Genomic DNA, 14,233 nt, shown 5'->3' on the forward strand with positions numbered 1-14,233 from the left:
GTTATGGTAGAAGGACAGAAGGTTTCATTGCCCTGCATTCAGTATGCAGAGCACCTCCCCACCCTCAGCTTCTTGCAATGCTGTGTCTTCCCTGCAGGATAATAATTTCTCAAGAGTAACAGCAAAAATATCAGCTAGAAACTTAAGGAAATACAGATATTTTTCACCCTCTAGGGTATCACCAGGTGCACTAATCTGCCATTAGGTCCCCCTTTATGAAACAATGCAAGTGCTCCCTCTAGTAGGTTGTGCCTGTGGTTTCTGAGTTTCTGCAAAGTTTGCAAAATGCTGTGATACTGAATGGTTTCATGGCAAAGCTAGCACAATAGTTTTCTTTAAAAGCAGGATATAAATAGCAATGGAATTCATAACACCAGGAAAAGTTATGATATTTAACATTTCCAGTTCAAATTTGCATTTGAATATAGGTTGGGATATGTGTGTAGGGCAGATCTATGTGTCATATCAGGCTGTAGAGGAATGCTTTTCTTCCTCGGACTTTAGGAATATAGAGTATGAGCAAAAAATTTCTTAGTGCTGAAATGCCAGGGATGACTGCAGGAAAAGGCAAGGACAACATGCTGAGGCACAGTTACATGTTCTCAGGGAACTCAGAATGATTTTAGAGACTGCTGAGCCACGTAATGTGGCCATTGCATTCACCATTGAAGTTCAGCCACGTCTGGGTAAAAACCAGCATCTGCTTCCCAGAGCAGCACCTGCACAGGGCTCACCAGCTCTGCATCTGACCTGCACAGCAGCAGGGATCAGAGGAAGAGACAAATGCAATTATCCTCACTGAAAAGCAGCCAAGACAGTGAGGACAGTGTGCTCACTCTTGCAGAACTAAAACTGAAGAGCATTTTTAGTGATCCACAGCTGCAAAGGCCTGAAGTTTTCACCCTGTTCAGCCCTGTGCCTGCATCTTCAGCTGCTGCAGCTCTCCCTGCCACTTTGGGCATCCAAAATAACATCTCCTTCCTCATCTCACCATCAGATGAGTATGGATGAAACATGACCTGTTTATACACAACCAGCAGGACTAACACATGGAAAGCCAGCTGTTATACCTGGGAACACCTTTCCCTGAAGGCCAGGAACACATGATGGTGGCATGAGTAATGTGGGCTGCTGCTGTCATTTGTTGCAGCTCATGGAGCAGTGAGTCCTGAGCCAATGTGGGTCCTGCATGCTGGATATAACTGCAGGCAGTTATCCCACCAGAGAGGAGAAGTCACTTCATGGGAAGGAAATGGAGTGAAAAGGGATCCAGAATGGAAAGATAAAACTGAATTATTAAAAGCTCAACTAGCTAGTGGCTGCACAAAGGACATATAAATGATACAATACTGAGTAAAGTCTGTTTTGTTCATTTGGTATTTGCAATAGACTCCTTAAGCCTTTGATTCTATGCAAAGATTTTAACATTGCAGATGAATATAGAAGATAAATATTGATTTAGAACATTTGGCAAGTGGTCTATTGAGTATCCTTTTTCGAACTCTTCAGGGGAAAATCATCAGGCTAAAAGAAGGCAGCTATGGGAAAATTTCTTCACAAGTGAAATTTCTTTGTACCAGTTTTTGAACCAGGTTTTTAGCATGGTCATTAATTTTTATGCATCTTCCTTATGGTTATGGTTTAATGTTGCAATATTATTCAAAATAATGAAGATATTTTAGCTAGCTGTGTAAAAATCCAACCTTCATCATGCTGAATTTTGAGCTACAACCATATCTCACAACAGTGAATTCCAGGGATGATTTGCACACTAAATGTGTTACAGGAGGAAAACAAATACATTTGCTGGCTTTAGTTTTTTGCTCAAAACACAGAGGCCTAATTTTGGATTTCTCTGCAGAAGATCATGGTATCTAAGGCAAGCAGACAGCCTGCTTGATGGAGCCTAGAACATTCACTCTGTGCTGCCTTGAGTAACAGAGCCCAGCTTTCCTTCCCAGATCAAAAGAAGGCAGGGCAAGGCTGAATATTTCCACAACACACCAAGGAACACAAGACACATCCCCAGCCTACCCCACATCTTTTTCCTGCAAAGCCACTGTTCTCCTGCAGAGACCAGGAGCCATCATCAATCTTCCTGTGTGTATGGAGCTCACAGGAAAGTGTGAACTAATAGTAAAATATCTGTGAGAAAAAGATCTGGCAGGAAATTATATCCAAATTGAAATAAGCACAGCCCTACATATAAAATATCATAAAAGTATTTGCATATACATAGTTGTTGTGAAAAATTACACTCCACAGTTGAGCCAGACAGACTCTGGAGTTTATAGGTGCAAGCTACAGCAGTGGAAATATTAAAAAATACCTTTATAAATATCTGGCTTTCTGAGCCCTGGAACAAGCTGTCGAGGCAGGCAGTAGAATTGCTATTGGTGCTATTTGAAGCTGGATTTGTCTGTGCTCTATTAAGGATGATATACATGGAGCTAAATAGTTTTTGCCATGAGGCAGCTCCTTTCCAGCCTAAATTAGCCAAAGGTAAATGTGATGTGCATTGATACATACTAAGCACAAGGAATGAAACTCCTGCTTTAATGAGATCAACACACAGAAAATGTGCATCCAATAAAGAACCTTAAATAACCCAGTCACAAGAATGAGCATTGCCATGAAAAGGTAGAAAAGTGAAAGCAAGAACTGTTCAGACAAATGTGTGAAGAAACTGAAGAGGAAATACATTTTTCTATCAGAACTGAATTGGTGTATTGATTGAGTAGTAATCATATATTTGAAGTGCAAAAGTAAATAATTCTTTTCAGCCTTTGACTTTTTTAGCTTAAATCATGGTCTCTTCTTTTATCAATTCACTTTTTACAAAGGATTTTAGAAATGCTTGCAGCAAATTAGGAGCACTTCAAATGACAGCTACCAGTACCAGTCTGTTGGCTGCAGGTGGAGAGCCGAGGAAGATGTTTTAATAATATTAACCACAATAACAGACAACATTTTTGGAGACTTCTCTTGAGTTCCAACTAGAGACAGAAGAAGACATACTTTACCTGCCTTTTCTCAAACAACGAACACAGAAAATGTATTTTGTGTTTGCTCTGTTGTTACAGATCTGGCAGTGATGCTCTGTGCTTGGGCTGTGGTCCACAGGTGAATGCTTCAACCTGTGCCGAGCCTCAGAAGCACTGACCTGCAGCCCTACAGCACCACCATCCCTGGAGGATGACATTTGGGTTGATAAGAGACCTTCTGAAGAGTATCTACAGGAAAAGAAGGGCTAGAATTCCATCTCTAAGGGATTCAAGGCAGTCTGTGCATATCTGCTGTATATGCATCCATGTGTCTTTATGCAGAATTTACGTATATAACAGAATGACAGAATCACAGAATCACAGAGTCAGTTAGGTTGGAAAAGACCTCTGAGATTACTGGGTCCAGCCTGTGACTCAACACCACCATGTTGAGTAGACCTGAGTGCCTCATCCAGTTATCCCTTAAACACCTCCAGGATGGTGACTCTACCACCTCCTTGTCCAGCCTGTTCCAATGTTTCATCACCCTTTCTGTGAAGAAATTTGTTCTCGTGTCCAAACCAAATGTCCAACCTAAATGAGATCAACACGCAGAAAAAGTGCATCCAATGAAGAACTTTAAATAAGCCAGTCTAGGAAAGAGTCTATTTTACCACCCAAAACCCACAAAACCTCAGGTGCTAAAGCCTAAAAAGTCACCCTTTGTCAGAGATGGATAAAACCTTCCAGAGACTAATACAGCTCATCCAAAACATCTACTAAGCAATTTTCCAAATAGCTCTGGGGTTTCCTATTTGTCTCTATTGCCTGCAAAGGAAAATTGAGATTAAGGGGGGAACATTTGGGACACCTGGATTGGGTGCTAAACACCCTGATAATGGGACTGAGGCTGGCTGGGCTATTTTGTGCATCCTTTCTGCTGGGTAAGAGAAGGCCCAAAGGACTGGCTCAGAGATAATCTCCCCTCAGCTGTGTTTGAGGAAAGGACAGTCCCAGTCCAGTTGCCTCTCCCTAACCATCACTGCTTCAGGACATTGTTGCAGGATGAGGCTGCATGGTGCAAGTGAAGCAGATGATCCCAGAAAGGCTTTAGTCTTCTACTCAAATTCCAGGAAAGATTGTTCTTGGGTGAAATTTCTTTCCTATAGAAATGAAAAAAATCCTACCTACTGCAACAGGAAATAAACTTGTCAGGAAATACACCATGTTATGGGGAAATCAACTTTACAAATATACAAATATGGCAAATTTCTAAACCCATTCATATAAATTATTTGTGTTAGATGCCCATCCAAATAAGTAATCTTAAACATTTTCAAATCTTGCAATTTCTTTTGACCATGGTTTTTTGTTTTGGTTTGGTTGGTTTTGTTTTTCCCCCCTTTTTTTTGTTATACCCTTTTTCCTCTGTAAAATTCAAAACCAGAAATTTTATAATTAAGGACAAGGTACTTCCGAGTCCTTAAAGATCTGGTGAATGAGTGTAGAAATGACCTGCTGTTACATCTAAAGAGCAGATTCACTGAATTTCTAAGGCATGGAGGAGGGGGGGATTTGTGTCAGGAGGTCTCTTCTCTAAAGGGTTGTTCTTTTGCTTCTCATCCAGAGAGGAGGTGACGGTGCAACATGAGATTCATATGGGATTTGCTTTACTGCTGCATCAAAATGACAAACCCATAGTCTGAGTCACTCTTGAAATGTTTCTGTCATATTTGTAATCAGAAAGTCCATTGCTTGAAGCAAAGGTTAGAATACTGTGATACTTCATGTTCAGGTAAACTAGTGACAGCCTGTACTTTGGCTCTCACATTAGTCTTCTGATGTTTGAAAAAAAGAATTTGTCACCTGAACTAGGACTTTTTTTGCAATTTTCCATGACTCTGCTGCTAATATAATACTGTGACATCTCAAATTTACTGAAAGATGATCACCAGTCATTATTTCAACAACTGCCATCTGAAAGAGGTTAGATGACTTCTATCTGAAATGCTAATAACTGCCTGAAGTCTTGTCTGCTATTGCCTTGATTCGTCCTTCCATTTTAACAACTCTGGGGAAGGAATAATGGGAAATTTTAACAGAATTCTGCACTGAAAGTACAATCTCTGCCATCTTGAGCTCATAAAATAGTCATGGGGCTGGACACAGGCAGCCTATTGGTTCTTAAAGCTTTTGTATCTCTTTACTACATCTCTACCAGCAGTGTGGTTACTGACCAGAGTGGCAGCAATACTACAACGTGTGGTAGGGCACTAGGTGAGATAAATGTTCTCTAAAGTGTCAGCCACAATCAGCTGTTCCCACAAATATCCTATGGACTTCATTGTCTGGCCTTACAAATGACAGGAAATATTTCTCACATCCACCGTGAACACAGACTTCTAGAAACACATACACTTTACAGTACAAAAAGCATAATTACACTATAATTATATTGTAGGTGGTTTTTTTTATCATAAGATTTCCACTAATCCATATAATGAAGTGCTTCATGGACTGGCCAAAAATAATTGCAATGTAAAATGATGTAATTGGTACACCTGCATTTAAAAATACACAGTCAGGTCCTCAGCTGAGTTAAATCATTATCTCCCTGATGATATCAATCTGGTTCCTGTGCATTAAAGAGCAGATCATGGGAGCAATAATATCTCAATTATGTAGTTAACCTTCTGGTTATATTAATTAGTGATGATTAGGCATGAGAAACCATAATTATGTCACGTACATAACACCCCTTTGAAATAGCATATGAATCCAAACACAAAAGGCAGATGTGAACATCTAACCAGGGCTAGAACAAACCTGAAACTTAATTATATGACCCTCTATCTGTGTCTGAAACACAGCCAGTCATGACAGCTCTGCTGATGTTAAATTTGTAGAAGGAATTGCAAGTTTTATCTATCCCAGAAGAGAAATGCAAGGTAGAACAGTCTCATATTCTGATTTCACATGCAGGTTATAAAATTCTGACTAAAAAAAGACAAATAAAACATTTAGGCCCAATTCAGTTAATAAACAAGGAAGCTCTGAAACTAAAAAAGCACCTTTGCACTAACTCACAACATTTATCCATTTATCTGGGATATGAACAGCTAAAAATCAGCCTCCCTTGCTCCTCCTGTTTGCAGGAGATCCTGGCAGCCAGAGAATTATTTGCAGGAGAAATTCCTGAAGAGTTTCTCCTGAATGACTGCACAAATGCAGCGGGAGACACTGTACTGAGAAAACTTCCAAGGCAGATGTCTGAGGAAACTGTGGTGGGGAAGAGGGAGTCAGAGAAAACAGGATTTTCCACCACTGTCCTCATGCCTAACTTAAGGTTGAAATTTTTCACCTTCAAGGATAAAGAAAAGCCAATCTGAGCTAACACCCTTCCCCCAGTAGAGCAGAGATGTGCTTTATCCCAGCAGACCATTCCTGCACAGCAGGACTACAGTAAATAACTATGGTGGAGGTCACTCAGTCTAAATTTAGGAAAATATTAAACATTCCACTTTTCTATAGGCTTCTGTCACCTACTGAAACCTACAGAAGCTCTGCACTGCAAGAGGAATTGTGGATCTAAACATCCTGGCTTATTCAGATGGCAGCATCCTGCCACCCTTGCAGGGAAGAGCACAAGCCCAGAATACCACAAAATTTCCATTAAAATTAATCCTTTCAAAAGTGAATGCTAGAAAAAAACTGCATATTTTTGACCAAACAAATGTACTTTAAATGGATGGTTTGCAAATGTCAGGTTGATGTGTTCCAAAGTTGGGAGCTGCCAGAATTAATGCTGCCTGTGTACTCTGCATTGTACTTGCAGGGTCTTTGCCACTGTTATTGCCTGGTTTTATTTCTTTTAATCTAAGTAACTTGACTTTGAAAGTTTGACTTGCAAATCTGGCATTTGCAGTTCAGGGAAACCCCACCTTGCACACCTTTTGTTCTCCATTCACTCAATTACTATTTGATGTGCTGTTTGCTTTCTGCTGTGCCAGCAGCCAGGGACACTGGTACAGAGTGGGCCAGGGTGATTCTGACCCACAGAATCAACAGTCTTGGGGTCTTCACTGTTTCTGCTCTGGGCTCTCAGGTCAGTCCATGACAGCCAGTACAGCAGAAAACCCTGCCCAGTAAGGGCCCAGATGAGTGAGGTCCTGGGTGTATTCTGGGCAGAGCAAGGTCTCATTAGGTGGCAGTGTCCCTTAAGGGACTAAAGGCACGTGGTACTTTGCAGATTGTAACCCAATTAGACTTTGGTAAGACATTCTGCCTGTCTTTTCCTCCACTAAACTGTAAAAGTGTTGTATAATATTTATAACCAGCATTTCCCAAGCATTGCAAGCTGTTCTGTAATGATATTTTCAATTCAGTCTGAGATTCCTGAATGAAATTTCTGAAGTTACATAAATGCTTTCTTTTTCAACCTGAATTGCATTCAATATAATATTATAGAAACAATCCTTGCAAACATCTCACTTCAAGAGAGGTTGTTTTTTCTTTTCCTTTTGCTCTTGGCAGTGGCTGTGACAGGAATGACAGAGCAAAACACAACAGAAAGTTATAAATGTTACTTTTCCTAAGACAGCAAACAAAGTCATGGACTATCGAGGTGAGAAACTGAGGCACTCTGCTTTCAGACGCTCTGACCTGGGTCTCACCCTGGGGCTGCAGAGAAGGTTTAAAGTGAGGAGCTCCTTTGGGAGTGACAAGTCTGGGACCTGTCAAGAAAAGAGAATTTGCTTCCCATCTCTCCAACCATCTGAAAAGAGACACAGACAGAGGAATGCACAATTTGGGAAGGTGCTTTTCATCACTTCAGGGTTTTTTCACCTTTACTTCAACTTCCTGCACCAGCAAGGCAGTGCCTTTTGGTTCCTCTTTTGATATGCACCTCCTGACACACAAAGAAAAGGCTGCCAAAATCTGATAACAAGCATGACTCTTCACTTCATCCCTTTGTCCATTCTTTGTTTCCTAAACCTACCCCCCTAGCACAGGTTGGAATCCATCCGTCACAACCTGGCACGTTCTCTGCTGGCTTTCGTCCCTTTCCCCATCTCAGCACTTTCCTTCCATCAACTCCTCTGGCACCACAGAGCCATGCACAACATCTGAAGAGCTGGCACAGAACAGCCCATGTCAGGGGCCATTGCCATGGTACAGATAACTGAATCCAGAGGCTTTGGCACAGCCTTGTTTATCACTATTAATGAGGCTGAACCAAACTTGTAATTCCTTGGGGTCTTTTGCCTTGTTCCTCTCTTTCCGTTCTGGAATCTTGACCAATCCCTCCATTCCACTCCTACCCACCTCAAGAAGCTGTTCCAGAGATTTTGAGAGCAGGACTGATGAGGCCACAGCTCTGCCCTTTTGTTTAGTGACAGAGATGCATTATTAGGGGCTGGATTAAATAGGAGGTTGGGATTGGGGATGCATACACCTACGGAAATTTTCTTAGGGGAAGATAAGAAAATATGGTCTTTTGGGAGATTGAGGTTTTAAGGAAAGTATAAGACCCTTTTTCAAACCTAGACTCTGGCTTGTGACTTGGCATATTTAGTTGACTCTCACCATAAGACAGTACTTGGTTTGAGGACTAGAAATATGAATGGCACTTAAGAAATTAGCTGCAAAAATGCAGAGCTCTGGCCACAGGGAAGGTTCTCTGCCACCTGAAATCGAGCATGGAAACGTTTAGTTCTGGGCTGCCACCACTGAGATTTTGCACAGAGTCATCACTGGGGTTCAGACCCATGGTATGGCAAACTTGGGTGTGAGGGTACCAAACAATGCTGCCTCCAGAGCTGAGCTGGGCACCTTCCCTCTGCCTTTCCAATGCAACTTCCCAGCAAACTCATCAACCACCTGGATGCACTGGAAGTGTTTGGAACCAAACAGTACCAGAAAGCAATTGATTGAAAGCAATTCTTCTGCCTAAAGAGATGGGTATTACATTTGTTCTTCCACTGTCTGGGTGCAACACAGAGGAAATCTGTGCAGCTGATCTGGGTTTTAACAAACCAAGGGATTATGTGCCACAGATCCTGACAGGCCCCTGTGCTCACAGCCTGGCAAACACCACAACTGTAATCTCCTCTCTGAGATAAAGTCCATCAATCTTATTCTTACACCAGCCTCTCCCACTCTGCCCTTCAGGCAGAGCTCGAAGAAAAGCCCTTCTTGGGAAGGATGTTAAAATCTGCCCTTCCTTGGTACCCTCCTGTTTAACTTACTCTTTTGGCTGGCCTCCCATCAAAGTTGGGTCAACACATATCCATTTTGTCTGCTGAGCTGACTAGTTTTCAATAACAATTTCTCCTTCATTCTGTAACAGAGATCAATAGAACTGCCCCTCTCTCATGTTGGCTGAGATTCCAGGAATGTAATTTGCTTTTTATTGTTGCTACTGCTTTGTTTTGTTTCCATTTTTCTTTCTTTTTTTTTTCCTTTTTTTTTTTCATTTCTTTTTTTTTCTTTTTTTTGGCAAGGCACAGATCAATTTAGAAAGATGAAAATTACTTAGACTTTCACTCAAAGTAAAATCTGCACTTTATAACCCAGGATGTAATTTACAATTCTGTCATTAAACTCTGTTAATCCTATTATTATGAAGATAAATAATTACCCATAGCGAAGAAAGGGATTCCCAACAGAGTAGAATTATATTTTCCATCAGTAATGAAAAATATCCCTGCCGCAGTGACACTGGAAATACAGATAGTGAGCACTCCCAGGAGTCCCAGGAAAGGTTTGCTACGCAGGCAGTCCTTCATGGAGCTTGAGAGGGTAGCAGTCAGGAGAATCAGCATCAGGCTCACCAAAATCTTGCCCCTGGCCAAGAGACTGGTCTGGTGGAAGTCCTTCCAGAGGCTAAAGGATGCTAGTGAGTAGAGCTGCAGATCCTGGTGGTCCAGCTGCATCTTGTGCATCAGTTTACAGAATTCGCTCTCCCACTTCTCCCCAATGAGGTCCTGGGTGACAGAGCCATACGTTTGGAGGTAGTAAGTGATTTGGATGGCTCTGGCTGATTTGACTCTCTGGTCCTTGCTGTTTGGCACTTCCATTACCCCTCCAAGCTGGTGGCCAATGAAACTGCTCCTTCCATCCTGGGAGAGAAAGCAGAAAAGATGAGCGTGTGGTTATCATGCTTGTGACATGATGCAGAGATAAACTCTGTCTCCTCTCACAGATGTGCCAAGAGCTCTGCTCAGACGCCACTGCACTCAACAGGAGCCTTGCCATTCACCTCACTGGGCTTTGGATCTGTCCCTGCTCCCTGCCACAACTCTGTCTTATTACAGGCTCATTTGCATTTCTGTGCTGCAGTTCAGTGACTGCTCATATAGTCATTGCAGTCTCAGGGATTCCCAGGATTAAAATGTGGCATGCAAGCTCCTCACCCCATGGGAGAGGATGACCTTCCACGTTTAACTGATGGACAATGACAAATCTCCAATTACTACAAAAAGTTTGAGATGAAGAATAATTTCTGGATGATTTGTGATTTATTGACACTTTGGAAATGATTTTTAGAAGTAGGAAATGTACAGAAAATGAATCCTGATTCCTCAGGATACAGACAGATCCACAAAGTTTAATAGCGATTCTGTCTCCAGAAAAAATATAACTAAATTTAGACTTTTTGAATTGTTAATTTGAGATTTCATGGATTTATATCAGTGGTACAGAGAAGATAATCTACCATAAACCTAAATTTAACCAGGATTTGGTTTTTTAATACATTTAAAGAGTAGAAACCTTACTCTGGTCTCACTTATTTCAGTGAATGCTAGGACGTACAAAATTCCATGACAGTCAGTAAAGGACACACCAAGTCGGCTCAGCCTCTCTCTGTTGAGAAGATCAGGCCTTTTTTTCTGTAAAGTTATCTGGCTCCCTTTAAATATTTGGTTTGGTTTGGTTTGGTTTTTTTTTTCTTTTATTGGGTGAAGGATTTAATAAGAAAGGTCCTGTAAGGAAGTTCCTCTCTCTGTAGCCACTGGTTGTAGGATAATTGTATGTGCTCCTTCCAAGACAGGGGAAGCCTCTGCTGGTTTAGAGGAACAAATCCAGATGCAAACTGAAGAATAAGACTCAATGATAAAATTGTCCCAGCACAAGTAATCTCTTTGATCAAAAATTCTAAATCCAGGGATTGTCTTTTGCACACCAGATAATATTTTGCTTTCTCCCCAACATAAATTATGTTTGCAGATTTATTCCTCTTGTATTTAATAAAAGCATAAAATTATCAAGGCATTGATGTCTAAACTACCTTGCAGCAGCGTTATCTCATATGAGGTAACATCCTTTGCCTAGGCACACTACTGGAATGAGCTGAAAGCTTGAATTTGGGACAGGCTCTGCCCTCCACATATACACATGGAAGCAGTCATCTGCAAAAGGCCAGAACCATTTGGGGGAGACACTTAACATGTATTGCATCCAGCATTACCCATTTCTAGAAGCACCTGCCTTGCATGCAGGTCATTATCTGAAATTGCCAGACCTGCTCATAGCAATGATCCCCATCCTAAGGAAAAATCAACGAAATGAGGCTTTATAAAATTTAAATGTCTTCCAGCATGTTGACTCATAGAGCAAATAAATATCAGAAATTGGGAGACTGTTTAAAATGTTTTATGTACTCACCTTGACTTCAATCAGGTATGTAAAGGAGGCAATCCTCCCACTGAGAAATTTCTCCCTATGCCTACTTTCATGGCAGGAGCTCACGCTGTTCCCAGCTTTGCCTGCCAGAGCCCAGGGAACGTGGCAAAGTGCTTTTCAGATGTTCATTTTTTTCCCTATTCCCAGTTGTTATTCCCACCAAAATAGGGCTTCTGGCAAGGGTATCCTGGCATGAGCTGACACAAAAGGTGAACTGCAGCCTACTGCCAGCTTCCCAAATCACCTGGAGCCTCATTGCAAGTGTCACATAAGCAGAGACAGCTATCACAGAGGGGCAGCTGCTGCTGTTCAGACTCCAAAAAAATCCTCATCCCCAGCATTTCACGCTCCAATCCTGTTTGGATTTTTTATTTCTACTCTCTCTAAGGAGAGGTCACACCTAACACTCAAACACTCACAAAAAGTGCATTTCCAAGCTGGTAATTAAGGCTTGAGCAATGCAGTCCTGGCTCACATTGGATGCAACTTTGCAGCTAAAAACCCCCACTTGGCACGGCTTTGAAATTTTGGAGAGAAATTTCCCATTTCCTCAGTGTCTGGGCAGAGCTGACATTCAGAGGCTTGCAGGAGCTGCAGGATTCTGTAGCAGCTCAGCTCCCAGCCCAGGCAGAGCACTGTAATTCAGATTTCATTGATTCACTATGCAGCAGGCACAGCAAGGTTATGGGAAACTTTGTGATGACCATCTGCCTTCCCCTGCGAAGGGTGCAGCGAGCAACGGCAACATTTCAAAGGAGGCAGCAGAGCAGGCACAAATAAGTCATGTTCTGCTGTATCTCCTGTGAAACAGCAGATAACAGCTATTTTTTACACTGATGTACAATAGGGCACCCAGCTCGTATGTCAGCAAAACAGAGAGTAAGCTTTCAGATGGAATCGAGGAAATCACAGGCACCGGATTGCTGTGAGGACATTTTGTCTGTTCCCTTCTTTCTGGAGGCAAACTGTTTCCTATCTAAGCAAGAGTTTTGCCTTTGCTGCAGTTAAACATGAACATGGCACCACAGCCCCTTGGAAAATGAGAGTTTTCTCTCATAATAGGAGAATAACAGAATCAAAGAACAGCTTGGATTGGAAGGGACCTTACAAATCATCTCTTTCCAAGCCCCCTGCCATGGGCAGGGACATCTTCCACTAGTCCAGGTTGCTACAGACTCTGTCCAACCTGTCCTTGAACAGGTCCAGGGTCAGGGCAGACACAGCTTCCCTGCAGTGGTTACAATCTTAGCGAGGAAAGCAGAAGAAATGGGAGGCACAACAGTCTTTTGTTCACACCATTTTATGGATGACAACTGATGTGTAGGAAAATGGAGATCCAGTGCTGCTAACATGAATTTCAGCACCTCCCAGAGTCCAAGACAGGGACCTACCAGTTCTTGGAGTCTCATGGGAGCTTCAGAGGAGTTATTCACTGCCCCAAGTTCTCTGTTGTTCTCTAGGACCAACTGAGTGAACGAACAAAGCATGAAGGGCTAAACTCCTGAACCAAGCCTAAGGTCTGGGAAACAAAATGTGCCCACAATGTGTGTAAGTGTAACCTGAAGAGCCAGGCAGGTTTTGAATAAGACTCCCCATAGTTCTTCATGAGAAAAGGTGTTTTCTGTTAATTAGTGAGTCCTTCCTGGCATATGCCTACATGCTGCTATTTTTAATTTCATAACTTATTTTGATGTTTCAGATTACAGACCCCTTATACTTTTACCTACATCTGCTGCTACTCTTTGATACTGTATACAGAAAAAAAATACCCCAAAATAAGTAATAATAATAATTTTTGGTTGTACATGATTTTATACCTATGTATCTACAACAGAAGATGCTAATTGACTTTAGCAAGGTCACTTGCATGGTTGGAATCTTGTTTCAAATTCCCAGGCTGTGTCTATGTGTCTTTCTCTTTTTCAAGTTTTTAAAAATATATGGTGAAGTCATTACAGTGTCTGTTCTTCCAGATTCTGATGGCAGGTAGTTCTCCAGACCTGAGCATCTTTAAATATGCAATGAAATATAGATCACCTGCTGGGGCATGTGATATTTCATCTAAAGCAGGGGGCAAGCAAAATTCTTTGCTTCAATGGACATTATTAAATTGTTTTTTGTGTTCTCCCTTCTCTTTTTCTAGTTGCCTCAAAGCCATTTGATATATTTAGGCTCTGAAAGGGAGGAGAATGAGAACTAAGATGACAGGCATGAACAGCTTCACCTTCCTTTCCCCCCAGCATGATGGACTTTGCCACCTGTGTCGATGCAGACCTGACCTTGCTTGCGGTTGACAATCCAAACTCCTTGTTTGTCCAGCAGTAAGATTCACTAATTGCGAATGAATGGGTACAGAATAAACCCCTGCTATGTTTTAGGCTGGAAACTTATCTGTAAATGATGCTTGGACCCTTAATTTCCTAAGATCTGTAAGTGGCGTGGGAAGTTTGACTTGCTCCAGCGCTGAGGGCCCCTCAGGTTAAAGGAAACCAGCTGCTCCTACTGAGCTAAATATCTTCTGCTAGTGATAATAGTAGTAGGCACAGATCCTCTCAGCACGCAGC

The 14,233-nt window shown here is 41.8% G+C and overlaps 1 protein-coding gene across 2 annotated transcripts in view; it reads right to left on the reverse strand.

Annotated features, from left to right (window-relative positions):
* PTCHD4 (patched domain containing 4) overlaps positions 1-14,233 on the reverse strand; it is a gene marked incomplete at both ends in the record, with an annotated part of 79,876 nt that overhangs the window by 44,689 nt on the left and 20,954 nt on the right. For both annotated transcript variants that reach the window (XM_084202309.1, XM_084202308.1), the window contains one exon: positions 9,625-10,105. In XM_084202309.1, coding sequence (XP_084058435.1) covers positions 9,625-10,105 — 481 coding nt within the window. The remainder of the gene's footprint in view (positions 1-9,624; positions 10,106-14,233) is intronic.

This window comes from Fringilla coelebs (assembly GCF_963513975.1).
Source record: "Fringilla coelebs genome assembly, chromosome: 3".
NCBI lineage: Eukaryota > Metazoa > Chordata > Aves > Passeriformes > Fringillidae > Fringilla > Fringilla coelebs.